Source organism: Thrips palmi, unplaced genomic scaffold (genome assembly GCF_012932325.1).
Source record: "Thrips palmi isolate BJ-2018 unplaced genomic scaffold, TpBJ-2018v1 HiC_scaffold_18, whole genome shotgun sequence".
Lineage (NCBI taxonomy): Eukaryota > Metazoa > Arthropoda > Insecta > Thysanoptera > Thripidae > Thrips > Thrips palmi.
In genome coordinates this window covers 14,165,809-14,191,729 of record NW_023144627.1, presented here as the reverse complement: position 1 = coordinate 14,191,729, position 25,921 = coordinate 14,165,809, and the positions used below count along the sequence as shown (strand labels likewise).

Below are 25,921 nucleotides of genomic sequence, written 5' to 3'. Positions count from 1 at the left end.
TGAGCCTGTGAGTGTGTTCGGTCTGCCTCTCGTGGTGGTTTAAGTTAACACCGGGTGAGTTGCTGTGACAGTCGGCGGTGACGTCCTCGGCTCCGGTTCGGCTGAGTTTATAAATATACCGCGTAATTTTTGTGACCTTTCTTCCGCCTCCGCCATCGGCGGCGCTGGATCGACGGGGCCGTCGAAACGGAGGGGCGGCGCGGGGCCACTGGCACGCTCCCCCCCCCCCCCAACCCCCGCCACGCCGGGGCACTCTGGGCAGCCAGGCGCGACGCAGTCTAAATTAATTAAGTCAAATGAATAGGAGCCTGCAAGTTTGCCAAGTTAGCCGTGCAAATGTTGCGCCGGGTTCGCTCCGTATCCCCTTTTTTGTGAGGGTCATTTTTATGCATGAGTATGCGAGCATCTCGGGGTGAGTTGCGGCGATGGCCCCGCGGGGTAGCCAGTGCTGCCTGCCACATTACGAGGCGAAACTTTCCACTTTGCTCCAGTGCCGAAAGGGTTGCAAACCTCAGCTGGCCTACCGGGCAATGTCTAGGCTATGCTCTGGCCGAGGGTGGGGCCGAGGGTGGCAACCCTTCCCTTCCGACACCGGCGCGTCGCGGATGTGGCAACACTTGCGCTGCGTGGCGGGTTGGAGCGCCTGGCGGGTAGGCCGGCCCGCCCCGCAGCCTGGCTCGACGGGCGGGACTACCTGCCGGGCGCTCCATCCGCTCGCGCGGGCCACAGCCACTACTGTGTGGTCGGACAAAGCCAGCCAGTGGGGCCGATAGGACAATCCCTTCGCTGGATCCGACTCCCGATGAAGGGAGACAGGGCCCCGAAGCGTGCCCAGAGGTGTGCCCGCCGAAACTGGTCTTCTTCTGGCCCACTAACGCGCTGCGGTCCGCGGGCGCCGAAAAGCCGAACGGCGGATGGTTCGGACGCCACCTGGGCTGAGGCCCACGCCGCCAGGCCGCCAGGCCGGCAGGCCGGCAGGGGGCGTCGGGCTGGCGGCTGCGTCCGAGGGCGGCGCAGAGCGGCGCCGCTCCCCGCGCTTCCGGCCGCCGTCCGGATCTGCTTCCGGTGTCCAATTAGCGGTGTAGGTTGACCGAGGGGAGGGGCCTCCCCGTCTTGATGGTCTTGATGGTCATGCTGCGGACTGATTCCGAGAGTCTACGTCTTCCTCGCACCTGGACGGGACGCCTCTTGCGTGCGAGAGAGACAGAGCGAGTCCGCTGGTCTTGATGGTCTTGGTGGCAAGGAATGCGCGCTTCTCCTTCTAACGCAGCCCGGCCGCGCTGCCGCGCCCCTCCCCGCACAACCGCGCCTCTTCCAGGGAGACGCCCCGCCCCGCACGCGACTCTGATAACCAGCGTCTTACTTTAGCCTCTTCACGCGCGAGGCGCGCGCCACGCCTCTCTGTTCGATGTTCTCATCAACGTCTCACATCGAAACTGACGAACCGTTTTTGTTTCAAAGGTTGTCTTCACGTAAACTTTGCGACAGACAACAGAAATATGAACACTGAATAAAACCAAGCGTCCACCTCTTGTACTCGTCTCAAGAAAATTATGAAATATTTCATTCAAAAAACTACTGCAAGAAATAATGTCGACTTTATCGATTTTCTTAATAATCAAAGATGATATTTTTGAGAGGTTATCTCGAGATCTCGCTGATAATTAGTAGCCCAATCAATTTCATTCAATGTGGATGCTGATTGTCATCTGGGTCTTAGTGGATTCCGCGAAAACGTCTATCGCCCGCCAGTGTGTGGTCTCCTTGTCGGCGGGGCGGGGCGGGGCGGGGCGAGGCGGCGCGGCAGGTGTCCATCCACGCGCAAAACCCGTGCCATACCTTACGCTCCAATTCATGAACTAACGAACGAGGCGAAGAAGTAACAAGCCGGCCCCGCCCTCCCCTGCCCGCCCGAGCGCTTTGCAATTAAAGGCAGAAAAAAGAAAAAAAGAAAGAAGGAATGGCTGCACTCGATTTACTGGCTCGCGTCGTCTTGACACGAAGCATTCCACAGCGTCCAGCAGACACTGCGTCCAGCACGTCATGTGCGGCGAGGCGAGGCGGCGAAGCGCGCCAAACGTTATCATTTCGGTTTCTTCTTCTTTCCTTTTCGTGATTAAAAATCTGCAATGCCGCCATTCATTAGCGAACTGGCCGGGCAATGCATCTGACCGGGACGCGAATGTGTTGAAACGGTTTCGCGGTGCAGTCGACGAGTCAACGACCCCCGGCTAGGCGACTTCCCGCCGCCTCCTGGCGTCCGTTGGGTTGCCTACCCTGCTGTTGCTGGGCGCTGGGTTGCCTGTCTTGGCCGGATGCCTCTGTCTCTCTCGCTCTCAGTGGACGCCCCACGAGTGCGACAAGGGCGTGGGAGTCGAGTCTGCTGCGCGGTGGGCTGCCTATCCGCCGGCGGCCAGTTTGTTTATCTTTCAGTGCCCCTTCCCCTTTGGTTGTTTGCAGGCCGAGCCAGACCGCCGCCAGAGAGAGACAGCGGACCGACGTTCGACGACGGGACGCGTCCGGGCGAGAGGCTGCACCGGCCGTGCGCCTGACTGGTCGGTGGGACTTTCGTCCGTTTGCGTCCCGTCGTCCCCAGCGCACCGTGCGTGCACGCTGCGCGCTGCACGCCGCGGCCGTTCAAACGCCCCGCCGCCGACGACGTGCCGGGCTGGCGGGGACGCCGCTATCCGCGGGGCTCCATTGGCCGGCGGCGCGGCGCGGGGCGGCGTGCGTTGGTGACAGCCGTGACAGCGAGTGACAGGCGTCCGAGGCGCCGGCGCCGCGGCTACCGTCTCCGTCGCGCTCGTGCCGCGGCCGCCCCGCGCGGACGCACCCGCCCGCCGCCATGAGCTCACGGCGTGCCCATGTGGTGTTCCCCGGTCCCCGGCGGGCTGGCGGGCGACCTTCCCCTCCCCCGCCCGCCGACGCTGACCCACCCGGCAAGGTTTCAAGCGGCACTCGCACACCAGCAGCCCGACTAGCTCCGGTGCCTTCGCCTCACGAGGACACTCCACAGCAAGCAGCCTTCGCCTCCGTGTGGAAATTCAGTCCCCAGCCGAGTGAGTACGAACAGAAAGGCCTTCTGCGTTTGGCCTGGCCGAACACGAAGACGCACCGCCGCGCGCGATGTGGTGTCGGTGACCACTTTGACTCGCCTTCCGAGTAGCCAGTCTCTTTCTCGTCACGTTCACTGTCAAGGCTAAGCGCAAGGTCAGGCCCATTGGTCAGGCCACCAGGCCGGTGCACTGTATACTGCAGGGGCTTGACACGCACCGCCCAGCCGACCTGGCTGCGTGCGTTATCTGCTGTCTGGGGACTCTAGGCTCAAGGGAGTCCTGCCCTGCAGTTATCATTGACGCAGTCCAGTGCTTGGACATTACGTTGCTTTAATCCCTGTATTAATTTTTCTGTGTGTGGAACGTTGGTAAATTTTTGATGAAACGTCATTGATTTGTTTTTTCCTTTTCTGGAACAGTACAATGCCAGGAGACCGCCCCAAGCTGCGCCTGGGCACCTACATGTGTCCCAGCCACCCTGTTGAGCTGTACGAACTCTTCATGAAGTACCTGGAGGAAGAGCTGCCCTGTGAGGCGACTCTTGTGTACGAGTCTCGTGGTGGAGGTCCTTTGCCAGACCGAGTAGACCCCTTCACAGCAGACACGCTTGACATTGGTGAGTAGTTCATGTACTGCTGCATTTTAATCTTTAAAATACTTATTTGAGCGAGAAAGAAGTCTTACATTCGGCTTGTTTTATTCTCAGCCTTTGTAACACCAACTGCATATGTGAAAATGCAAGATTCCAAGAACCCACATGTCGAACTATTGCCAGTAGCAGCTGTGTTTAAACACCCTCGAAATTTGGACCAACAACCTGGCTACTTTTCTGACATTATCATCCATGTGGATTATCAGTGAGTCTAGGCTCAATACAACCAAGCATACTGTCGTCATTTGTTTTACATATTTATATTTATCATGGTAAATTTTATTTTCAGGAAACATGTCAAACAGTTGCTGGATCTCAGAGGCTGCATTTGGGCTTATAGCAGTGAACATTCACTCAGTGGTAGTGCGGTAGTTCTGAAAACCTTGAAAGAGCAGGGAGAAAATGCGTCATTCTTTGGAAATATGATAAGTCAGTATTTTATTCTGATAATTTCTGTCATTTGATGTTTTCTCTTACTGATTGACAAATTTTTTGCTTGTAGAGTCAGGATCTCATCTCAAGTCAGTCCAAATGGTCCTATCTAAGCAAGCTGAAGCGGCAGCTATTGATGCCAATACCTTGTCTTACAACAAGAAATACTTGCAAGATGGAGGAAAAGATATAATTGTTCTTGAAAGTATTGGCCCATTACCACCATACCCCATTGTCGTCAACAGCCGCCTCAGCAGTAAGTTCCTAGCAAATCTTTCAGTTTCAAAAAGAACTAGTTACAAGTATAACAAAACAATTGAATTTCTGTTTCAGATTCTTTAAAGGAGAAAATTACTCAGGCTTTTCTGAAGATGCACTCCTGTCGCTTATGGGGTGAACGGCTCAATACTTTCGGCATTTTGAAAATGGTTTCGAACAGCGAAGATGCCTACATGAAAGAGCGAGAGCTTCGTAATTCCATTAAAAATACCAGTCTAGGTGTTGCATACTACTAGTCTCCACAATTCATTGATAATGTTCATTTAATCTAAGTTTGATCCTAGTCATGGTTTAAAAATTTTTACCTTAATTATTGTCTGTAGCTCTACATTAAGAAAGTAGTGCATAAATTTTATACTTTGTAAATAAATTTGTATATGATTTTTGATTTTGTGTTTCACTGGGATATACTCTTCAATCTGACTTTTTTAAACACAAGACACAAAATTTAAAATTTCAGTGCTTGTGGATTTGTATTGTTACAAAGTAAAGTAAAACAACTCAAACCTTGAAATGGGCACTTCAGCACAGCTAAGACTAATTTAATTTAAAAAAGAAACTACAAAAGTAAAAGAAATTAAGATACAAATCTCACATAATTAAGTGAAGGAAATTCACATCAATGAATAGGTCAGACCTTAAGACATTGGACTAAAATAGTCAGATATCTTCCGTTTAGGTGCATTACTTCTACTTTTTTGACTTGACCTCACACCATCTGATTTGGCCTCCTCAACAGGTACATTCAACTTTTGGGAATCTCTTACCACAATTTCTTCACTTTCAGATTCTTTTTTCCTCTCAGGAGGACTTAATACAACTTCTTCTCTATCAGAGTCTGTCTTCTCTTGCAAGTTACTCAACACAGTTTGCTCTCTTTTGGATTCTGCTTTTTCTTCAGGAGAACTACTTGACAAACTATTTTCTACCTTGGATTCTGCTTTCTTTCCAGAAGAAATATTAGATATACTTTCTTCTTGTTCAGATTCTGTTGATTTTGTAGCAGAACCAAACATCTTTAGTTTTCCAACCTCCGCAAACCCTGAAGAGGTTCCAGCCAGGCTGACATGCACATTGGTCTTTGCCGGAGTTCTATTGCGTAGTTGGTTGTCTACTGAGAGACTCTTGCTCACACTATCTTTCAGCAAACTTTCTTCGATTAGATCAAGACAAGAACTGCTACTTCCATGGACTGACTCATTTCTTTTTCTAGGTTTAGCTTCAGCGGTGTCAATTGGGAGACTCTTCTGCTTGCTCACACTATTCTTCAGAACACTTTCTTCAAGCAGATCGAGGCAGGAACTGCTACTTCCATGGGCTGGCTCAACTCTTTTCCTTGGTTTTGCTTCAACGGTGCCTGCACAATCTTCTGCATCTGAATCAAATTCTTCAATGAGTTGGTCTACATCCTCTGGAGTCAATTCGGTTTTTAAAGTGCCTCTACCAGTGTTTGATTTGGACGGGGTTTTGCTTGAACTTGCACCACTTGAAGTAGGTTTGGGTTTTGGTTTTTCTGTAAGACCTTTTTGTTTACAAGAAACAAAACTAGCTTCTTGGCAATTAAAGTCTTCTACAGCAGAAGAATAAAGAAATTCATATAATTCTGTAGTGGAACTAGAGGAGCTTGAAAATGTTTTGCTGAATCTATTTAACAAACCCCACAGCTTTCCTGCAATGTAAATACCTTAGTAAAATATATTGAATTTTGCAGCAGTTTTCAGTAGCAGGAAACACATAGATTGTACATACCAACAGTTACATTGTTGTCAATGAGAAATTGATACATAGCAAATATGCGATCACGAAGTTTTTCGTCACCAAAAGTGAAGTAGACCAAAGCACGGCCAGCCTCACCAGCAGCAAGTAACTGCAGTAAAGCTTTCAGATGAGGATCACCCCGAAATGCACCACATCCCCAGTTTCCCGTTGCAACTGGTGCCAATGTATTGCTGGTATGATCCTCAGGTTCACAAAAACCAACATACGCCTAAGTAGAAAAAAGAAGGCACCAAAGTAAATAAGAAAGACAAAGTAGTGATGAGACAATTAAAATTATGCAATATCCAAGGACTCAAGCTTACCTTGTTAACTTCTCGAACCAAGTTTGGGATACTGTACTGACTTGATGAGTTACTAAAGCAAAGAGCATCCATAGCAACAATAGAGCAATGTCTCCGTCCAGCAGAATCTAAAGGGGTTTCGTCTGTGTAATCTGAAACCCATTCAAACGAGTGGCCATAACCACTGTATTGATTGAAACGTTCACAGCCAATCATCAGCAGAGCCTCTGTTGCATCAAGACACTCTGTGAACAGTCGGCTTACAATGAGCTCAGGGCATATCACAAAACGAATCTCTTCTTGGACACAACCCCATCCCAAGACGCCCCCTCCAATGAATCTGGTCAAAGAAAAAGAAGAGTTACTTGTGCAAAATGTTTACAATCATGCTAAAAATTTGAAGTGTTGACATACTTGTTAGCAAAGTCAACTTGCAACATGCCAGCTCCTTCATCTTCAATACAGCCACTACTTCTGATGTGCAGTTTAGGTAAAGGCTTGGTACTTTTACTCCAATCAGGAAGAGATCCAGTGGGTATATACCGTCTTGAAAATGTCACAGTTCCAGTAGGTGCAGTTTCTGAAGAAGAACAATAAATCAGATACATAAAATAGAAAAAGACACTCAAATGGAAATTTTAAGATAATAAGCAACTAATTACCAGTGGAACAAATTCGCCGGAAATAATTCAGAACGCATTTCAGTTTTTCAACAATACTGTTTGAATCACTTGAGTCACCTGATTGAAATAGTCTACAAAAAAAGATAGTGTGCAGTTAATTTTAAAGGTGTTTCACAAAGAATAGGAAAAAAGTAACATCTCTACAAATTCAGAATAATCCACTCTTTTAACCAACCTGTTAAAGTTAATATCAGGATATGATGAATACTCTGAACCCCTCTTGGTAGAATTTCGTCTTGGAAATGTACAAAAGAATGCATTTGCTAAAAGAGATCCAATTTGTATTTGGCTGAGAGTCAAAGAATGGGATTTATGCTTCCTCAACAAAGGAATTGGACCTGTAACTAGCTCGGGCAGTTGAAGCGCCAATATAACCATGGATGGTAAAACTTCTTTAAAAAAAATATCTGTTTCTTCTTTGTCTAGCACCTGCAAAAGAGAGAAAATAAGTGACAATAATAGTAAAATATACAAAAAGATAGGGGTTCACAAACAGTTATACAAACATCATTGAATAAGGAATGTAGAGCTCTAAAGTTCCATCGTTCATTGTATCTAGAATTGAAAGAGAGAATAGCTGTCTCAAGCTGATGGCTATTTGAAATGGACCTCAACAAAGCCTCCTGCACCAACTCCCAACGCAATCTCAGCCCCTTTTCATCTTCCGTCTGCGATCAGAAGTAAAAGAGAAACAAGAAAGTATTTAAGACAACTGTACATTTAAAAAAAATTTAAGTATTGGAGCATTGAAAACAGCACAACTTTACCTCTTGAACTGGGTATAGACTCTCTGATGAATGAGGCATTCGAACATGTTCCTGATCCCATCGATCACAAGGTGTAGGGGGATATGCAACTGGTGCTTCGCCTGCTTTCCATGGTAACTGATGATAGGATAGATATATTTGAGGTATATCACATAATTATTTAATAATGAAATAAAGGCAACTATTCAAGAACAAAACCGTACTTTGAAAAGAACTGAGTGATTTGGGGATGGGATGACAAAAGGACGGGGCGGAGGTCCCCAGCGACCACAGGTACGCTGAAGATCTGAGAGAGGCACACCCTTGCCTGTGGCGACTGATTGTTTTGGTCCATCTTCTGAAATCCTTTGGTTTAAGGGAGACACTTCAGATTCCTCATCGACATTCATAGGCTCTGCTGCAAAGTGTAACCAATTGAATATTAGCAAACGAAAGGCTCAACTATCATGTGCGGTAACTACTAAAAAAATAAATAATTGTGAACAAGTTACCATGAGGTGGATCATCAACATCCATGGTGTCATCATCGCCCGGCCACTGATTTTTGATATCAGATGACATGACACTGCTGCATCAGAAATTTCCAAGATTTGATGACAGCAGGAGCTTGACAAACTGAAACCAGCGAAAGTCAGATTAAGACGGCGAGAATAAAGAGCACGAAAATGGTTTGTGAGACCTATTACCTTTCAGATGATCCAGGAATAAATGTTTACAATGATATGTTTGGGTTGCAGAGGTTAAAGTCAGCAACATAAATGTATGTAACTCAAATTAAGCATGATAATAAGAGAATCACAACCGTTTGACAAGACTGCAGGCATTACCGTCATAGTGCGTTATTCCATAATATGTTCTGTTTTGCATAAATTTTGAAAATATCAATAGTCAAAACATACTGTACAAACAGCTGATTTGAAACCGCCACCATTTCACACAGCCTTCTCCAACCTACCCAAACAACACACAGTCTGTCCACCGTCGTTAATTTATATTTATGCACTTTTACGCTGGACATTGACTGTTGTACAATTTATTAAGCTTTCCAAAAAAATCAAATTGATGAAACACGTTACGCTCTTATCATGAACTACAGAATAACATTCGTTGACAAGGGAATTCCATTGTGCGTTAAGTTGGTAGCTCCTCAAAACAAGCAGAAACCAGGAGAAATAAGCAGAAACAAGAAACCAGGAGAAATAAGCAGAAACAAGACAACCGGCTTGAAAACCAAACAAAGAATTTTAAGAGGAAAGAGTCTGTTCAAGAAATGTCAGAAATAACTCAAAAAATGAGGAAGCTTGGAATTCGTTTTGATCCACCTTCACTAGTCTTAATATATAGCAATGACAAAATGAAACTTCACCAAAGAGTTATGCCTGTGCGCAACTTTAATGCAGGCTCAAATGTGAATTTTTTTGCAACTCAACTGAAACAGCGGCATGAAGAATTTCTGCACTCTGTGCCTCTTATATCTATCGAAAAAATGTTAAGAATATTGCAGGTAAGTGTATCCATTCTTCAGTAATGAAAAGATGTTTACAAATAATCATAATCCTTTATTTTTCACAGGAGCACATAAGAGGCTCTCCTCTCGAGTCTATCTTGAAGAATATTAACTCAGAATATGAAATAAACCCTGATGAAGATTTAAACAAACTAACCGATGACCAGTTGCATCGGAAGAAGCTAATCATGGAGGCTTCGTTTGTTGCCAACCAGCTTCAACCTTCAGATCCTGACTATGAATACGATAGACAAGTAGATTTTGAAGACAACAAAATAGAATCAGGATGGGACTCGGAGAGTAATGCAAAGGAGACTGAGACAGATGACTTTTGGGGTTGAACCAAAATATGTTTTATTGATTCATGGATTGACTCACAATAATTTTTAATATTGTGCAAGTTCAGTCAGCACCCTCAAATGTCTACAGAAAATAAACACAATGGCATTCCAAACCCTCTCCTCTCACTCTTTGAGGCTTTTCGGAGGCGCCCCGCCGCAATGCCCCGAGGGAGAGGGAGGGAGAAAGGGAGAGCGCTGTCGCGCCGCGAGCGCCGCGAAGAAGGGCCTTCCGTTTCCCTTTTCCAGCAGCTGGAGAACTGGAGAACTGGAGACGACCCTGCGAGCCCTTCTCGTCGAACCATTCCCTGTTCGTAAACAGTCCAGGACAAAAATACAGCATGTCCGGTTTTCTGGCTGTTAACGGATGTGTTGAAATACAGTTCGCTTTTAAAAGAAAACGTCTAAACACTCTTTTGAATCCACATTGTTGCACTAGCAGGTTGGCAAGAAAATCCCTCCAGCTGCGAGTGAAAGGGGTGGGGGGTGGGGGAGGAAGCAGAAAGGCAGAGTGGAGTGACCGAGGGCAGGGTTGGGAACCGAGAAGAGAACACGATACGTGTATGCGTCAGCTTGCAGCGCTTGCAGCCTATCAATAGCTGCGTTTGAAGCTATCTGACTCGATAAGCCGGTGCCAATGGCTCCATCAACTAAGGACAGCCGCAGAGGTACGTCGCCCCTGTTTAGCCGCGGGTGTCATTCACAGGAGGGAGTCCCTGGCGAGCTCGCGACGCACCCGACCCCCAACCCCCTTGTATACGCGGTCAGTCTTCGCCTTTCCATTCGTCCGAACGACGTGCCGAACCGAGGCTCCAGGTTGACGGGCTTCTTGAAGCAGGAGACGAGCTGGCGCGTGCGGGTCCCGGTTTCAGGTTCGTCTGCTGTCATCCCTGTCCGGCCCCATATGCATTTCGGCCCTTAACCTCCCGATTCGTTCTCGACCATTTGCACCACGTCGTAGGCCTAGTCCGTGCGTGCCGGCCGACGGACGCCGCTGGACGGTCTGCGCACTGCCTAAAGCCGGGGTCTTGAGTGACATGTTTTCGCCCTTCGGAAAGATTGATTTTTGGAGTCAGTTGAAATGACATGTGCTCTGGCATAACTGGTTTCAGACATCAAGTTACCCTTTGTGACTATTGTTATGAAAATAAATACCTTCAGAAAGGTTTTCAAAGATGTTCTTGCACTATTCATCACATTTTATTGCTAACCCTTAAATCAAGTTGTGTTTACCTGTCACATCTGCACATTACTTTTGTATTGTTTATCATCCAGCTCCTCTTATATGTACTTTTCACTTATTGCAGAGGCTGCAGTACACTTTACACAGTACCTTTGTGCTACCAATAAGGTGTCTTCGGGAAGTCCATCGATAAGTCGTGAAGATTTGAAAAAGATTTTTACTGAAGAGTATCAACCCTATTATAATGTGCAGTGCCTCGAATTGAAAACTTTAATTCACACATTAACAATGGCTGGATTTCTGGTGAAGCACACTTCTAATGGAAATCCATGTGTGACTTTCAAATGGAATCGTGTTGAACAAGCAGCTCTTACAAATGGTAATTACATTGGGCCTGCCCTGCTATTTTTATTATGCTCAATTAGTCAATTAGTCTCAATTTTTAAATTTAATCTTTTGAAAATTTTGCCTCAGGACATCTACCGGAGAAACCTCCGTCACGCCTTACAAAACCAAAGCCACGATTGATTGTTAGTCAAAGATACACCCAAATCCGGGAAAATCAGGACAGACCTGATGGTATAACAGATGAAAAGTGTGACTTGTGTAAAGTGATTTTATCTCCTCACACTGCTCAGGAGCACAAAGAGACGGAAATTCACACATTACGTGTGGCATACCGAACCAAAAAGTAATGTGAGATTTTCTCAATTTGGTTATTTATCTGTTGTCATCCTCTTATTAAGTCACTAAATGATTGCAGGAAGAGTTTTGATGATACAAAGCACTTCCTGAGTGTGCAAATGTGTGACAAGGACTCTGCAGAAGAACCTCTGATAGGCGATCTTAAGAAGTCCTGCAGAGTAGGCAGTAAATATGATCTGAATCTCCTTGTAACTAATCTGTTTGATGATAAAGAAATTTTTATTGAGAAAATTTTGCAGTTGATGCCTAATAAAGACATCAAACTAGAAAACATAGAGGCTGAGACACTTTTGCCTGGTATGAACAAAATGCTTTTTTTAATTTCATTTCATCCTGTCATTTTCTACAATGCAAGTTTTCTTCACCCACATTTTCTTCTTTCTATCAGGTAAACCAAAAACAGTAGGAATACAAGCTCAATTTTCAGCTAGGGGTGCTATAATATTCCCCTTGATATTTAAGATGCTGCCCTCAGGTTCTGCTTTGCCCAAATACTATTTGAAGGAAATTGTAAGTATTATAAGTTGCTCTTATTAATTTGATGATTACTGAATGAATTCCTAGAAAGTCATAAATTTTTTGTTTTCAGTACTTTCTCACCCAATCAGAGCTTATGGATCAACTCGCACCATCAGAACCTTTCCGTCCTTCCATGGGACCAGTTGTAAAAGTACAGGACGCTCCAATTATTCCTGGGAAACCTGCGGAGTTGTAAGTATTTTCCATTTGTTTGTGTAAATTTTAACGATTTTCATGAATATATATTGTATATCTCTTTTGCAGCACTCAGGCTTCAGAACTCAAGGAAACTTTGGCTATTTTCAAACGTCCATTTGAAATACCACCTGTTTTACTAAGATTTCTTAATAACGGATTTAAGGAGCATGCCAACATGTCCCCAGCTGAAAAGAAAAACCTTCAAACAATCAGGTTTGTAATTGTCAAGTTGCAGAGCTCTTCTGACAAATTTGCTTTGTAACTTGCCCTTGCTTCTTGTCGCACCATGATTAAATCTCCCCTTTCATTTTTCTAGGGCCATGCTTCCTCAAGGCAATTCTGCAGATGCACTTACACCTGACAACTACGCTCAACTACTAGAGCTGCTGCTCTTCATTGAGGAGCATCAAATGAGCAGAGATATTCATTATTACGATATGCATGATGCTGTTCTGTTCAAAGACCCTATGGGACTGTGGCTTGAGGTATGAATTGTATTTAGCACTTCCATCCTAAATTGTTATTTTTGTCAATGGATTGTTACCTATTTTTTGTTAAAATCCTAGGTGCCTGGCCTCGTTGATAAACGACCATCTCTCCTTATCAATGATGTGTTACATGTTAGTTTTTGTGAAGACCAAGGAAAGCGTAAATATGAGGGACATGTTCACCAAATACAGGGCAGTCAAGTTCTGCTTGGATTAAATGATGCGTGAGTACTGAAAGAAATTCACTGTCTGTTTTGTAACTGTTCATGAAACTCAATCTCTCCTTTTTGTTCTGAAACAGATTTTTTAATAAATATTCCAACCAAAAACTGGAAATTCAGTTCAATATCAACAGGAGGGCTCTGAAGAATATGCACATAGCTTTGTACCTCATTAGTTGCAACAAGGCACAACATCTACTTTTCCCCTCCCTGAAGACAAAACCTCTATGTCAACCTCCTCTGAGGTGAGTAGTTGACAGGTTGTTTTTATCAGATAGGTTGACATCAACTCCTGAATAATAGTAATAAATTTGTTATGAATGTCCTGATTTAGGCCGTGGTTTAACAGAGCTATTGAAAAGAACCCGGAGCAACAGGCGGCTGTTCGTAATGTTGTTCACAATTCATCACAGAACTCGCCCTACCTGATTTTTGGTCCACCCGGAACTGGCAAAACTGTCACATTGGTTGAAACAATCTTGCAGGTAGTTCATCCTCTTCTACTAATTTTGATTGCACATTTTGACCTTTCTATTCTACCTTTATGTTTGATGTACCTAAACTTCTGTTTGCTCCACAGCTGTGGAAACCTCCATCCAATCAAACTCGCATATTAGTGTGCACACCATCAAACTCGGCTGCTGATGAAATTACCTCTCGCATTCTGAGGGTTATTTATGATCATAATCTTGTGCCAGCCACTCGGGTGAAAGACCACATTTTCCGAATGTGTGCTTATTCACGTCCCTGGAACCTTATGCCTAAGATTATTCAGGATGCTGAGATAACCAATCATGACCTTCGCGGTGGTGTAGTTACTTTTCCGAGGAAAGAAGTAATTATGACATATGACATTGTAATTGTACATTCTCATGTGCATCCAGGTACTGTATGAATTGCAGAGAAGCTTAAATTTATCCTCATTTGTGATTAACCAGTCCATACATTCCTAAATTTGCATTTTTTTAATTTTTTGCAAACTTTCAGATTGGTTTCTTCACAGTTTCCTGCTGATCACTTTACCCACATCATCATGGATGAGGTTGGGCAGGCTCTGGAGACAGAGGCCTTGATTCCTCTAGCTGGTTTAGCGACCTATCCCAAATGCCCCACTTTCACGTGCCAGGTTGTCATGGCAGGTGATCCCAAGCAGTTGGGACCTATACTGCAGTCGCCCATTGCTTCTAAATTTGGCCTAGGTATGTGAATTTTACTTCTCTTTTGATGCTGTTGCGACTGCCCTTCAGTTTCCAGCGTTTCCTGTTGTCTTAGTTGTGGTATATGATGATTTTGTTTTTCTTAAAAAAAAAAACTTACAAATGATTTTTTTTTTATTTTTTTTTTAAGATAAATCTATGTTGGAGCGGCTAATGTCCTTGCCATTGTACTCCAAGAGACCAGGCACAAATCGATATGATCCTAATGTCTTGACAAAGCTTGTTCTTAACTATCGGTCCCACCCAGCCATACTTGAAGTATCTAACAATCTATTTTATGATGGGGAACTTAAAGTAAGTTTTGAACTCCATTTTTCTTTCTACTTTACTTACTCTATGTGGTTTAACTAGGTATTCACTTAATTCTCTGTATTGTAGCCTATTGGTGATAGTGATGTTATTGAAGCTGCATGCAGCTGGAAAGGGCTCAAGAAGAAAAATTTCCCCCTCATCTTCCATGGTGTAGAAGGTGTTGATGAGCGTGAAGGATCATCTCCCAGGTGAAAGATCGAATTCTTAAGTCAAGTTAAATATAATTTGCAGGGCGCATTGCTCATCAAAATTTACAATTTACCATGGTTTGTTTTGTTTCTCAGTTTCTTCAATCGTCAAGAGATTGAAGTTGTTACTGACTATGTTCAGAGGATCATTGCTGATAAAGTAGCCAAACATAAAGAAATTGGTGTTGTGACTCCTTACAATCAGCAGGTATGCTCATCTCCCATTTGTATAATCTTTCCTTTAGCCTAATTTTGGATATTCTTTGTTAATATCTCTATTTGCTTGCGCAGGTGAAAAAGATGCTCAAAGCACTCAATATACTGAAATTGCGCGATATTGATGTTGCATCTGTGGAACAATTTCAAGGTCAAGAGCGCAAAGTTATTATTATTAGTACTGTTCGCAGTAAGCCCGAGTTCCTTCAATTTGACTATATGTTCCAACTTGGTTTCCTCCAAAACCCCAAAGTAATTTCTTTTCCTGGTTCTTGTAGTGGCTTTTATACTTGTCATGAGGTTATTAATTTTGTCTTGTTTTTCCTTTTGCTTTCCTGTTTTAGAGGTTCAATGTTGCTGTCACAAGGGCAAGGGCCTTGTTAATTGTTGTGGGTAATCCGAATGTACTCCAACATGATAAATGCTGGCGCACACTACTGAAACATTGTGTGGATAATGGTGCTTATACGGGTGTACCTTTCAAATTTGCAACTGATCAGCAAAGTGAGGATAACTTAGACAGGTTGCTTCAGTCTGACTTTGGCAAGCTGAAAGTGTAAGTACAGTATTGAAGGACATTTTTTTCCTTTCATTTTTGGTATGATTTGTTCTCTTTGTTCTGGGGATGTCTATGACATTACTGATGGACCTTTTTAGAGAAGTGATATGATAGTTATTTGGTTGTTTCATTTTGCCATATTGTTGAATTGTGCTGCTAAAATGATGAGTTTTTAATTGAATTGTAGATCTGATGATCTGTGATTATTATTATTTCTAGTTCTCAGAGGTCAGCTGAGACTTAAAACTCAAGTCAAGTGCAGTTGTCTATTGTCACTACCTTACTTGAGAAATTATTGTACCTTATGAAGTCTTTGTCACATTTTAACTTGAATTGTGATGTTAATTTTTTTCAAGTCTTGTGCACATTATTTTACATTTGTACCTGACAATTTTGTGTGATTGTTGTACTGAGCTTCTGTTGCTCTCATGCTGAATTTTGTCTGGCATTAACTGTTTATTTTAGTTCTGGCATCTTGAGACTTGAGAGCATCTTTTACTATTTGTCTTACAATCAAACAAACCCTGTACTGTACAGCCATTAATTTTGTTTAAAATTTTAAAGTAGGGTGTCAAATGTGACTGTATTTCATGCCGTAATTGGCTTTTTATTTGACTTTCGAAATAAGCCTTGCATCAAGAGCATTACATTTTTTAATTAATTAAAGTCTCTTTTGTTTTACCCTAAGAAACTGGAGGAAACCATTACTTTTCCTATACCTCTTTTTTTTTTTATAAAAGCCTTTGATTGGTGATTTACACTACACTTTTATTGTGATAGCAGAATATTGATATATTTTTACAAAAACAACGTACATCATAGTAAACGGACACTTAGATTAATTAGTAGAGCAGCTAGCAGCTCGTCACTGTAGTCGAGACGTGCTTTGAAACGGCCAGCAGAGGACCGTGAATTCCACCGAAGACGGTCCGAGGCGCGCTCTTGCCGCATCGCACAGTGGGCCAGAAGACCGGTGGAGGCAGCCAAAACTCCAGACGCGTTTTGAGCTCCAGAGCTAAATGGGATTCGAACCGAACGTGTGACCCCACCAATGGACTGCTCTCCGAACGAGGAATCCATTGGTAGGGTCACACGTTCGGTTCGAGTCCTGCTTAGCGACTCTGGAGCTCAATACATGTCTAGATTTTTTGGCGCCGCCACCGGTCTTCTGGCCCACTGTGCGTCGGGTCCGTCCCGTCGCGTCACACACGAGTCACACCATGGAGCCGACGACCACGCCCTCGCAGTGCTTGGTGAGGCAGCGCGAGTGCGTGCGCACGTGCGCGCGGACGTGCACGTGGCCCCGGTGGCGCGGCGGGTACGTCGCCAGCTGCACGGTGGTCCACGTCCGCGTCCACGTCGAGTTGTTGGTGAGGCCGTTGCCGTTGCGGTGTGCCTGCGAGGCCGTCCCCGGCGGCAGGCAGCGCGCCACGCCCGGCAGCCTGGCCAGCGCCACGCGGTAGCACGCCCTGAAGCGCGCGTTCATCCAGTAGTAGATGAGCGGGTTGAGGCAGGAGTGGCTCATGGCCAGCCAGTGCGTGCAGAACCACAGCGGCGGCAGCCCCGCCCAGTCGCCGAGCCCCGTGTTGGTGTCCCACGCCACCTGGCGACGAACACGTCTCACAGTGGACTAGCCAGAGGACCGGTGGAGGCGGTCAAAATCCCGGACGTGGTTTGAGCTCCGGAGTCGCTAAACGGGACTCGAACCAAAAGTGTGGCCCCAACAATGGATTGCTCTCAGAACGAGGAATCTATTGGTGGGGTCACACGCTCGGTTCGAGTCCTATTTAGCGACTTTGGAGCTCGAAGCGCGTCTGGAGTTTTGGCCGCCGGCGCCGGTCTTCTGACCCACTGTGCCTCTGTACCACACTACACTGCAAGGGGCACGGACTCACCACCAGCGCGTTGAAGGGCAGCCAGCAGATGGTGTAGCCGGCCACCACCACCACCATCATCTTGATCATCTGCGAAGTGAGGAAGCATACAGTGAGGAAAGCAAAGAAAAAAAATGCCCCGCGTCGTGAGGTCACGAGCAACCGCCTGGCCTTCCCCCCTAAGTAATGCAATAAGACGGGCTTTTCATGCCCGCCTTCTCCTCGAACGTGAACGAGATGCTCCCAAGAAGTCTCTTCGAACTGTATGTAGCGCTCCATGTGGAAGTTTGCCCCCGAGAGGAGCGTTCGCGCCTTTACGGAGAAGACGGCGCGAGCTTTCGCCCTACTGTCCAAAAAAAAATTACAGAAAAAAAATTGCAGCGCCTTGGCCTTGGGATTCTAATTGAATGCGGAAGTCGAAGACGGGAGGAGCCGGAATGGTGATAATATTAACAAGCGGTCGGATTGAGGCAGACGGCGACCGGGGGGTGGGGGGAGGAGGAGGAAAACTCGGAGCGCGGACTGAACGCACCCCGCTCAGAGGAATGCACGCCGAGACAAGTCAAGACGAGAGGTCTCAACTCGTGTCCACTTCCACTTAGTACTTTCCCGGGGAGACGAGACAAAGCGATCGGGATCAGTCACGCTAGATATTGGCTCTCGAGGGCGACTCGGAGGGCGCGTCGCGTTGGATTCAATGGATTCAATTGGCGCCACTTTGCGACAAAAGGGCGCGAAAACGCGCTGTAAACTCGATATCACAACGAGCGCAAAATGAGAAACTATGACCCCAAAATGGTCACTGCTTGGGACTTGAGGTCATTATGATCCCCTTCAAGGTCAAAATGACCTCAGCGTGAGGGGGGGGGCTGCAAGCACGCGGCCACTGGCGCGCGGCCGCGCGGGTTTCATAAGACAGCCAATGTTTGTTTTCGTTCGCGGAGACGGAAGGACGGAAGACGGAGAGGGCTTCGTACAACTTTCCGGTGTGATTGGTTTGCCCCCCAATTTCCCATCCGCCCCGCCCCCTTTTTCCCGCCGGCGGAATATTCGAGAAGTGGATCCGGAAAGGGAAACGGAATAGCGAGGTCGTCTGCCTCTCGTCCGGCCGGCCGGGCCTTGGGCCGGGCCGCGCCAGAGCGGCGAAAGCCGAAAAGAATGGTCAAAGTTTTCTAATTGGACCGCAATAAGAGTGAAACAGGAAGTTCATTTCTGGATTTCCGGCGCTGATCCGCGAAACTCTCGCTCTGCGCTTCCCTGCCGGAGTGTTGGCATTGCAAACTCACGCGCGGCCGCGCGGGGTCTCCGACGAGCGATCCCGGCCGTGCCGACCATGCTGATTGGGCTGAATAATGCCGCCATTCGCTTTCATCGCGACGCTCATCCTGCCCCCTTTGACTGACTTGGCCGTCGGAGGCTGCGGTGCCCTGTCGGCCTCGGCCGCGGGCCCCCTCCCACCCCTCACGTCGTCGTCAGGGAAGCCTCCTGTGGATCAAGAATTATCTCTCCCATCTGTCTCCATGTTCGGGCCGCTCCCTCAGCAAAGCTCCCCGGTTCATGCCGGCGGGCGCGGCCCAGCGCGAACCCATTTTTCACGAAAAATCTCGGCAGGGTGCAAAGAGCTCTACGAGATGAAAGCAAATACCTACAAAACGTTTTGAATAAATAAGAATAAAAAAATGTTGCCAAGTGTGAGGAATTTTTTTTTTGTCGTGGCACACTCGCCGCTCTTTCATTTTTCCCGTTTCGCAGCCAGCAGCTACACTGTGCATGTGGCGGCACCCTCTAATCCCCAACGCAAACGCCGTGCCGTCCCAGTGCGCCCCGTTAGCCAATCCCCACACGGAACGAACGCTCCGCTGCGCTTCCACGCCCCAGCCCCTCGCGCCCTTGCGCCCGCGGCGCCAACTTTCAAATTCAAAACCGCTGTTGCCGCTGTGCGTGTGCGTATGCTGCCAAATGAGTTGTCGAAAAAAATGTCCCACGATGCACTCGTGTCGGAAGGTTCGCCAACATCAGCCTGGATTGGCGGGCTGGGGTTGGCAGCCCTTCCGGCCCGCTCAAGTGGCAGCACTCGCCTTCCTCTTGGCGCAGGCGAAGCGGCGGTCGCGGGAGTTCTCCGCCTCGCCGGGCGTCCGCTTCACCCAGATGACGACGGCGATGCGCGCGTACGTGTAGAGCAGCACGCAGCTGGGCGCCAGGTACTGCAGCGACATGAGCGCCATGCTGTAGTGCTGCCGCGACTCGGCCGACGGCCACACCTCCTGGCACACCCACCTGCGGGAGAGACAGGCACTGTACTGAGCGAGAGAGAGAAACAGAGAGACGGACGTCGCTCAGTGGGCCAGAAGACCGGTGGAGGCGGACAAAACTCTAGACGCGTTTTGAGCTCCAGAGTCGCTAAACAGGACTCGAACCGAACGTGTGACCCCACCAATGGATTCCTCGTCCGGAGAGCAATCCATTGGTGGGGTCACACGTTCGGTTCGAGTCCTGTTTAGCGTCTCTGGAGCTCAAATCGCGTTAAGAGTTTTGTCCGCCTGGCCCACTGTGCGTCGGGGACTCACTTGTCGCAGTCGCGGTGCCAGGGCTCGGGCTGGCCCAGGCGGCTCCAGTACGGGATGGGCAGGGCCGTGGCCAGCGCGCCCACCCACACGGCCGCCATGCTGCACTGCGCCTCGCGCCGCGTGAGCCGCGGCCGCAGCGGCCGCATCACGGCCAGGTAGCGGTCCACCGAGATGACGACCAGCGTGTAGGCGGACACGAGCACGGACACGGCCTGCGAGAAGCTCACCTGGAGGCGCGCGTCAGACAGGGCAGGACGCCGACGGCCGTGCCGCCACTCCACAGTGGGCCAGAAGACCGGTGGAGGCGGCCGAAACTCTTGACGCGTTTTGAGCTCCAGAGTCGCTAAATGGGACTGGAACCTAACGTGTGACCCCACCGATGGATTGCTCGTTCGGAGAGCAATCTATTGGTGGGGTCACACGTTCGGTTCGAGTCTCATTAAGCGGCTCTGGAGCTCAAAACGCGTCTACAGTTTCGGCCGCCTCCACCGGTCTTCTGGCCCGCGCCGCCACCCACCGTGTGGCACAGCTCCACGCCGAACGGCCAGAACTGCAGCAGCAGCGTGGACACGAAGGTGAAGGGCACGCACAGCAGCGTCATCAGCATGTCGCCGATGGCCAGGTTGAGCAGCATGTAGTTGGTGGCGGTGCGCATGCGCGGCGACGACATGACGCAGTACATGACCAGCCCGTTGCCCACGAGCGCCACCAGGAACACCACGGTGTACATGAGCGTGACGGCCACGTCGCCGGCCAGCGGGAACACGGCTTTGCGCGACGTGGAGCAGTTGCCCCCCGGGACCACGTCGCCGTCCGTCGCGTTCAGCACCAGCGCCGTCAGGTTGTCCAGGTCCATGGCGACGGCCACTGCGAAAGAAAACCAAGACCATCAGCCAGGTTTGGTTCATGAAGGGAGTCTTGCGGTGTAGGGCCCGACAGGTCGATCACCTCAACGGGACGCCAAAGGACTTTTCTTATCGCATCAGAGGTGTCACCAGGTCAGTATGGTAAACAGCGGCAATGTTTCCCAAGCACTCCATCCCCTGTGCGCGTGTAATCACACTGTAGTTACGCCAAGCGGGATTTTATATTCGCGCAGCGTGGACATGACAACAACAAGCTTGTGTCAATAACACGGCTTGCCGGATAAGGGGGTGGGGATGCCCCGCCGCGCCCCGCCGCGCCCCGCCGCGTCGCGGTTGGGGCAACAAGCGAGCCGCGGCCACGCATTTCCATTCAGACATATTCATGAAGTCGACTGGGGCGGCCCGGCCCGGCCCGGCCGGCCCCGCGCGCTCGCTCGGCACATGGCGACGCTACGGCGGAGCCGCGCAGCCGCGAAGCACGTCGCAGCGCCGCGCGACTTGTATTGGCCACGCCGTAACGGGGACCTGGAACGGGGAAGCGAACGCGCCGCGACGCGCCGCGACGCCCTGGCGGCCGGGCAAACAAGGCGCGGTGCGCATAAACCGCCGGCATGGGTTCGGGGTGAACGGCCGCGCGGCTGCAGGACGAGGAGCCACTTCGACACCAGCAGCACGAAGCGCCCGCGAAGTCGCAGGTAGGCAACGCGCCCCGCTGGGCAGTGCAGCGCGCGGCCTACCCCGCGGTCCGCAGGCGCTTCGGGAGCAAGCTTGGCCGGCATCGTCGTATGCTGGATCTTTCGGGGCCACCTGCCTCGGACAACGTCTCTAAAACTGTGGAGCCACCGGGAATCGAACACTGACCCGGAGATTCGGTCGTCGGCCGGCGGAAATACTACACCCAACCTTGTCCGACGGGTCGGTTTCAGCATTCCCCTTCTCTTACGCACTGCCTTGTTAGCGCCCGCGGCGCGGCGGGCGCCTCGAGGCCCGGAGTGGAGGACGACGGCGGCGTGAGCCTCCAGCCTCCAGGTATGCGGTTTCACTCCGCCGTCAAACCGCCGCCAGCCAGAAATAGAAAACGGCTGAAACGGGAACCGCCTGCGCGACTCGGCGGCCCCACAGTGGACCAGAAGACCGGCGCAGGCGGACAAAACTCTACGCGCGTTTTAAGATCCAAAGTCGCGAAATGACACTCGAACCGAACGTGTGACCCCACCAATGGATTGCTCTCCGAACGAGGAATCTATAAGTGGGGTAACACGTTCGGTTCGAGTACTGTTCAGCGACTCTGGAGCTCAAAACGCGTCTAGAGTTTTGGCCGCCTGCGCCGGTCTTCTGGCCCACTGTGGGCCGGCACGACCGTCAAAGGAATGACAATGTCGGGCACCGCGGCGACCTCGGCCCTTCGCGTCCTTCGGCCCCCATCTTCGGCCCCGGGCCGCGGATCGGATTAGAAAGGATGTGAAAGGAGCCGTTCTCGCTCGCCGCCGGCTACGCGCCTTAAAATATTTTATTTTAAAAAAAGTTCGTAAAAATATTACACGTACTTTCAACTTGCAGAAATTTGAAAAGGTAAAAAAAAAAAAAATTGGAACTCTACACCTCCAGTCTCAGTTGCCCGGCTGGAAAGGCTGGCCGCGAGGCGTCAAGTGAGTCCACAGCGCAGCGGCGCGGCCGCGCGTGGAAAAGCCAAGCTACCGTAAGTCGCGAACAAAAGCAAAGTGCCCAAGAATTTGCATTCGTTACCATTAGCCGGTCAGTCGGGATGACCCGCAGGGCCGCAGGGCCGTGAAGGCGGCAAGCAAGGCGGGGCTGAATCTCACTTTGGCGGAGGGGCACCGCCCTGCCGTCGCGAGAGTGCGCACTCACACCCACTCTCTCTCTCTCTCTCTCTCTCTCTCTCTCTCCGAGAGACCTGGCAACAGTCTCGACGGGTCCGGCAGGATCAGCCTTTCCTTCCGCAACGCAAACAACGCGGCCCGTGTCGCAGCGTCATTTCCCGGCGGTTCGCCTCCCTCCGGAGTATCGCCAACTTTGCCCACTTTTTACCGCCACTGCTCGACCCAGCGGGAAGCTTTGAAGACGTGCGCGGCTCTGGCCGGGCAACTGCGTACCGAGTCCGGGAGCGGGAAATGATGCAGGTCTGATCGGTGGTGCTATTCTAGTGTAGTCGCACCGCGCCGCGGCGTAGGCCTGCCGAGTTACTTCAAACAGACCCCGGGCCGCGCCGCGCCGCGCCGCCCCGCCCCAGTGCGGATCGGCAAGGCGGGGCAAGGCGGGGCCCGGCGTGGGCCGAGGGCCGTGGCCCCGGGCGCCGAGCTGCGACGTTGCAAGTCCTGGCCAATCACCGGTCGGTGGGTAAACAAGCGTGGCTGCGGCCTGGCCAAGGCCCTATGGCCAAGGCCCTATGGCCGTTCCAGGAAGGCAGAAGCCCTCCTCCGGCGTGGCGTGCCGTGACCTCACTTACGGTGGAGCGGAACTAGGCCCGCCGCCGCCCGGAGCGCGCTGCCCGAAGCCGCCCCGAAGCCGACCGGGCAAAAGGTAAACGTCCGCGCTTCTGTACAAGCAGAGCGGCATTCGCAGTGTGGCGTCAGCCCCGCGCAATCCGCCAACTCCGAAACCGGAAACTTCCGGCTGGACTGGCGCCCACAGTTTAATACGCACACAAAGCAACTGGAGCGCGTGACTTCCGAGCTTTTTGTCGCCAGTGCGACGTCAGAAGGGAGGGGAAAAAAAAAGGGGGTGGTGGTATTCGAACCCGAGCCTCGTCCGATCTCGGCAGAAACAACGTATGGCGCGTAATCCGGACCGCTGTCATGAATAACAACCGCCGGACGGCTCCGGCCCCGCTAGGCCCCGCTAGGCCCCGCTAGGCGCCGCTGGGTTGTTGCCCCAAGTGAAAAACAGGGATACCAACCCCTCCACCGCCACCACGAGCAGGCAGGCTGCCGCCGCTCCTCTTCCAGTCCGTCGACGATTGCCACTTTTTTGTCCCTGGGGCTGCTTTCACTGCTAATCATTACCACGGCGGTTTGGACCAGTTAATGAATTGATGGCTGAAGAACAATAATCTGAAGTTTCTTTGTGTGTGCTTTTTCCCTCCCTTTACTACAGCCGAGCTGTCCTAGTGCCTTCCCAGTGATTATGCTGTGGGCCAGATGGTAATGTCCCCCCCCCCCTTTCTGTCTCTCAGCCGCTTTGAGGGTAAGTTCCAGCAAAGTACCCGTAGGCGAGGAGGGGAATCACTCAACAGGCTGACCACCTTGGACATCGCACCCTCCTGCTGTATAATCGCCCTGCACTGCCAAAAAAGAGGAAAATCCCGAAAAGTGCCTTACAAAGTTTCGTCAGGAATTTAAAAAAAATCGTACTACCTCCACTGGTCGAAAAAAAAAAATAAGTTTTTGAAAATTTCCGAAGCCTTTCCTCACTTTGTTGTCCGGCAGTAGCAACGGTTTTTCTTTAAAACAGCGCTACAAATCCGCAATCTGCGACTGAATCCGCGCTTCACTCCTTCTCGCAAGGCGGTGCCGCTGTTTGCCGACATTGCTTGAAACCCATCGGAAACTTTCATGTATTGATTCCTGCTGAAACCTGATTTATCATGGAAATTATTCCATCCGGCTGTCCGAGAATATTATTCAGTTTGGAAAGTTTGACGCGCCGCCGCGTCAGTCAGTTCCGGACGGAAACGGAATTGAGAAAGATTGTGACGTCACCCTGCACAAACAAGCGCCACGCGCCGCGCACCCACACACGCGCCACTCTAAAACGGACGACACTGTAAAGTGGGCGGTTTGCCTGGACAAACCGGTTTAATCCGGTTTCAGCCTCTGGTGTGGCGGCACGGCGGCCGGCAAGCCTCGGGCGCTGGAAAGCCTTGCCGTAAGCCCTGGTGTAAGCCGAGCCACCTTCGACGCGGAAAAAGGATGACTGCTCGACCGAGAGCGGATTTTTGGTTCTGATTTTAACGGCTGGACAACAGGGGCTGCCAAGCCAAGGCCGAAGTCAGAAATGACTGGATCACCTGTTGCGGCTCGTAACAAAGCTTTTTTTTTTTTTTTTTTTTTTTTTCAAAAAATGCGATACAATAGTTATATAATTGCTCGCAATCACGTTCCACAAAACAAAAACGTCTGGTGGTAAAATGCATTTTAAAGTAAAGTATTTTTAATCTAAAAAAGGTGGGTTTGTTCTTGTGGTCCTACCCTAATCAAATTTTTTAAATTAGACTGACTTGGGAGTGGTTGAGGCCCGCGGGCAGTGCTGAGCAGAGGCCTGCTGTCCGTCACTCCGTCACACAAAGCCCAGTGGACGGACGGCTCGGCACTCCAGCTCCCTCCCGAACGAGGGCTCGAACGAGAGCTCGAACGAGAGCTCGAACGAGAGCCCGGCCGTCACCGCGGCCCTATCCATCAATCCCCCCATTTCGCCTTCGCCGCCGCGCCGCACCTTCGCCCACTTCATGCAAACTCCATCGCTGTACATCAGCGCCGCGGGATGTGCACTTCCTTCGCTGCTTCGCTCGCTCCGCGCTCCGCTCCCTTGGCGGCCCCGTCCCCCTATTTGCACTTCCCGCGCTCCACTGCAAAGAACCTCGTCGTCGTCCGAGAACAGAGGACACCAGTCATTCGCCGTACCTCGTAAACCTTGACGTGCGCGTCGACGTGTCGCCCTCGTCGACGTCCACCTCACTGCCGCTTCCCGGACGAGTCGCTCCTGCCGGACGCCGAGCAGGCGGAGCAGGCCGCCATCCTGACCACGACGTCGACGACGACGGCCCAGGGCGACACGTGCGGACCTCGCTCTCGGCTGGCTTGGTGCTGCTAGGTGCTGCTGGGCGCTGCTTGGCGCGCTGGCTGCGCGAGGGCCGGAGCGACTGAGGGGCGCGCGGTGGACCAGCCCCCACCCCTCCAACCCCCACCCCCACCCCAAGGCTCTTCACACCCGTCAGTCCCTCCCTCGCGGCATCCCGAACACACGCCCAGGATGACCACTCAAGTGCGTCATCGCACGTAATTGGTATCGCCCCTC

General features: G+C 49.9%; 5 protein-coding genes across 11 annotated transcripts; 3 read left to right on the top strand and 2 right to left on the bottom strand.

Annotated features, from left to right (window-relative positions):
- Positions 1–2,901: 2,901 nt before the first annotated feature.
- On the top strand, positions 2,902–4,807 carry LOC117644416. Of its 3 annotated transcripts, none has more exons than XM_034383858.1 (6): positions 2,902–3,059; positions 3,476–3,672; positions 3,763–3,913; positions 3,998–4,137; positions 4,211–4,396; positions 4,474–4,807. In XM_034383858.1, the coding sequence occupies exons 2-6, from the start codon at positions 3,480–3,482 to the stop codon at positions 4,653–4,655; spliced, it is 852 nt and encodes a 283-aa protein (XP_034239749.1). In that variant the 5' UTR covers positions 2,902–3,059; positions 3,476–3,479; the 3' UTR covers positions 4,656–4,807. The 3 variants fall into 3 exon arrangements, with proteins under 3 accessions (XP_034239749.1, XP_034239750.1, XP_034239751.1); XM_034383859.1 differs by lacking the exon at positions 2,902–3,059 and adding an exon at positions 3,066–3,210; XM_034383860.1 differs by lacking the exon at positions 2,902–3,059 and adding an exon at positions 3,259–3,395.
- A 120-nt stretch (positions 4,808–4,927) lies between these two features.
- On the bottom strand, positions 4,928–8,893 carry LOC117644413 (poly(ADP-ribose) glycohydrolase-like). Of its 3 annotated transcripts, none has more exons than XM_034383852.1 (11): positions 8,616–8,893; positions 8,421–8,544; positions 8,133–8,326; positions 7,930–8,046; positions 7,669–7,830; positions 7,338–7,591; positions 7,142–7,233; positions 6,894–7,059; positions 6,501–6,819; positions 6,169–6,406; positions 4,928–6,088 (listed from the first exon to the last, which is right to left on the bottom strand). In XM_034383852.1, the coding sequence occupies exons 2-11, from the start codon at positions 8,488–8,490 to the stop codon at positions 5,058–5,060; spliced, it is 2,643 nt and encodes an 880-aa protein (XP_034239743.1). In that variant the 5' UTR covers positions 8,491–8,544; positions 8,616–8,893; the 3' UTR covers positions 4,928–5,057. The 3 variants fall into 3 exon arrangements, with proteins under 3 accessions (XP_034239743.1, XP_034239744.1, XP_034239745.1); XM_034383853.1 differs by having other exon boundaries at positions 8,757–8,883; XM_034383854.1 differs by having other exon boundaries at positions 8,829–8,877.
- A 227-nt stretch (positions 8,894–9,120) lies between these two features.
- Positions 9,121–10,175, top strand: LOC117644417 (centrosomal protein of 19 kDa-like). The gene is made up of 2 exons (XM_034383861.1): positions 9,121–9,433; positions 9,502–10,175. Exons 1-2 carry the CDS (start codon positions 9,200–9,202, stop codon positions 9,775–9,777), a joined length of 510 nt encoding a protein of 169 aa, XP_034239752.1. The 5' UTR covers positions 9,121–9,199; the 3' UTR covers positions 9,778–10,175.
- An 89-nt stretch (positions 10,176–10,264) lies between these two features.
- Positions 10,265–14,577, top strand: LOC117644414 (putative helicase mov-10-B.1). 3 transcript variants are annotated; one of them, XM_034383857.1, is made up of 14 exons: positions 10,265–10,442; positions 11,082–11,336; positions 11,432–11,648; positions 11,721–11,959; positions 12,051–12,172; positions 12,252–12,373; positions 12,446–12,592; positions 12,696–12,864; positions 12,946–13,091; positions 13,169–13,333; positions 13,423–13,573; positions 13,669–13,972; positions 14,076–14,287; positions 14,436–14,577. In XM_034383857.1, the coding sequence occupies exons 1-13, from the start codon at positions 10,412–10,414 to the stop codon at positions 14,159–14,161; spliced, it is 2,154 nt and encodes a 717-aa protein (XP_034239748.1). In that variant the 5' UTR covers positions 10,265–10,411; the 3' UTR covers positions 14,162–14,287; positions 14,436–14,577. The 3 variants fall into 3 exon arrangements, with proteins under 3 accessions (XP_034239748.1, XP_034239747.1, XP_034239746.1); XM_034383856.1 differs by lacking the exon at positions 10,265–10,442 and adding an exon at positions 10,732–10,845; XM_034383855.1 differs by lacking the exon at positions 10,265–10,442 and adding an exon at positions 10,812–10,939.
- A 2,438-nt stretch (positions 14,578–17,015) lies between these two features.
- LOC117644853 (RYamide receptor-like) lies at positions 17,016–25,734 on the bottom strand (the record flags this gene model as incomplete). Its single annotated transcript, XM_034384501.1, has 6 exons — positions 25,528–25,734; positions 20,539–20,888; positions 20,022–20,248; positions 19,533–19,731; positions 17,476–17,544; positions 17,016–17,183 (listed from the first exon to the last, which is right to left on the bottom strand). Coding segments are annotated over exons 2-6 (1,002 nt in total), but the record flags the coding sequence as incomplete, so codon positions are not given.
- Between the last annotated feature and the right edge of the window lie 187 nt (positions 25,735–25,921).

Coding starts and splice junctions, on each gene's coding strand:
- LOC117644416 (XM_034383858.1), top strand. CDS start 3,480: ATGCCAGGAGACCGCCCCAAGCTGCGCCTGGGCACCTACATGTGTCCC. Junction 3,914..3,997: donor ATCATCCATGTGGATTATCA/GTGAGTCTAGGC, acceptor TTTTATTTTCAG/GAAACATGTCAAACAGTTGC. Junction 4,138..4,210: donor ATTCTTTGGAAATATGATAA/GTCAGTATTTTA, acceptor TTTTGCTTGTAG/AGTCAGGATCTCATCTCAAG.
- LOC117644413 (XM_034383852.1), bottom strand. CDS start 8,490: ATGTCATCTGATATCAAAAATCAGTGGCCGGGCGATGATGACACCATG. Junction 8,327..8,420: donor TGTTGATGATCCACCTCATG/GTAACTTGTTCA, acceptor TACACTTTGCAG/CAGAGCCTATGAATGTCGAT. Junction 7,831..7,929: donor GTCTATACCCAGTTCAAGAG/GTAAAGTTGTGC, acceptor TTCTGATCGCAG/ACGGAAGATGAAAAGGGGCT.
- LOC117644417 (XM_034383861.1), top strand. CDS start 9,200: ATGTCAGAAATAACTCAAAAAATGAGGAAGCTTGGAATTCGTTTTGAT. Junction 9,434..9,501: donor AAATGTTAAGAATATTGCAG/GTAAGTGTATCC, acceptor TATTTTTCACAG/GAGCACATAAGAGGCTCTCC.
- LOC117644414 (XM_034383855.1), top strand. CDS start 10,861: ATGTGCTCTGGCATAACTGGTTTCAGACATCAAGTTACCCTTTGTGAC. Junction 10,940..11,081: donor AAATAAATACCTTCAGAAAG/GTTTTCAAAGAT, acceptor CACTTATTGCAG/AGGCTGCAGTACACTTTACA. Junction 11,960..12,050: donor GGCTGAGACACTTTTGCCTG/GTATGAACAAAA, acceptor TCTTTCTATCAG/GTAAACCAAAAACAGTAGGA.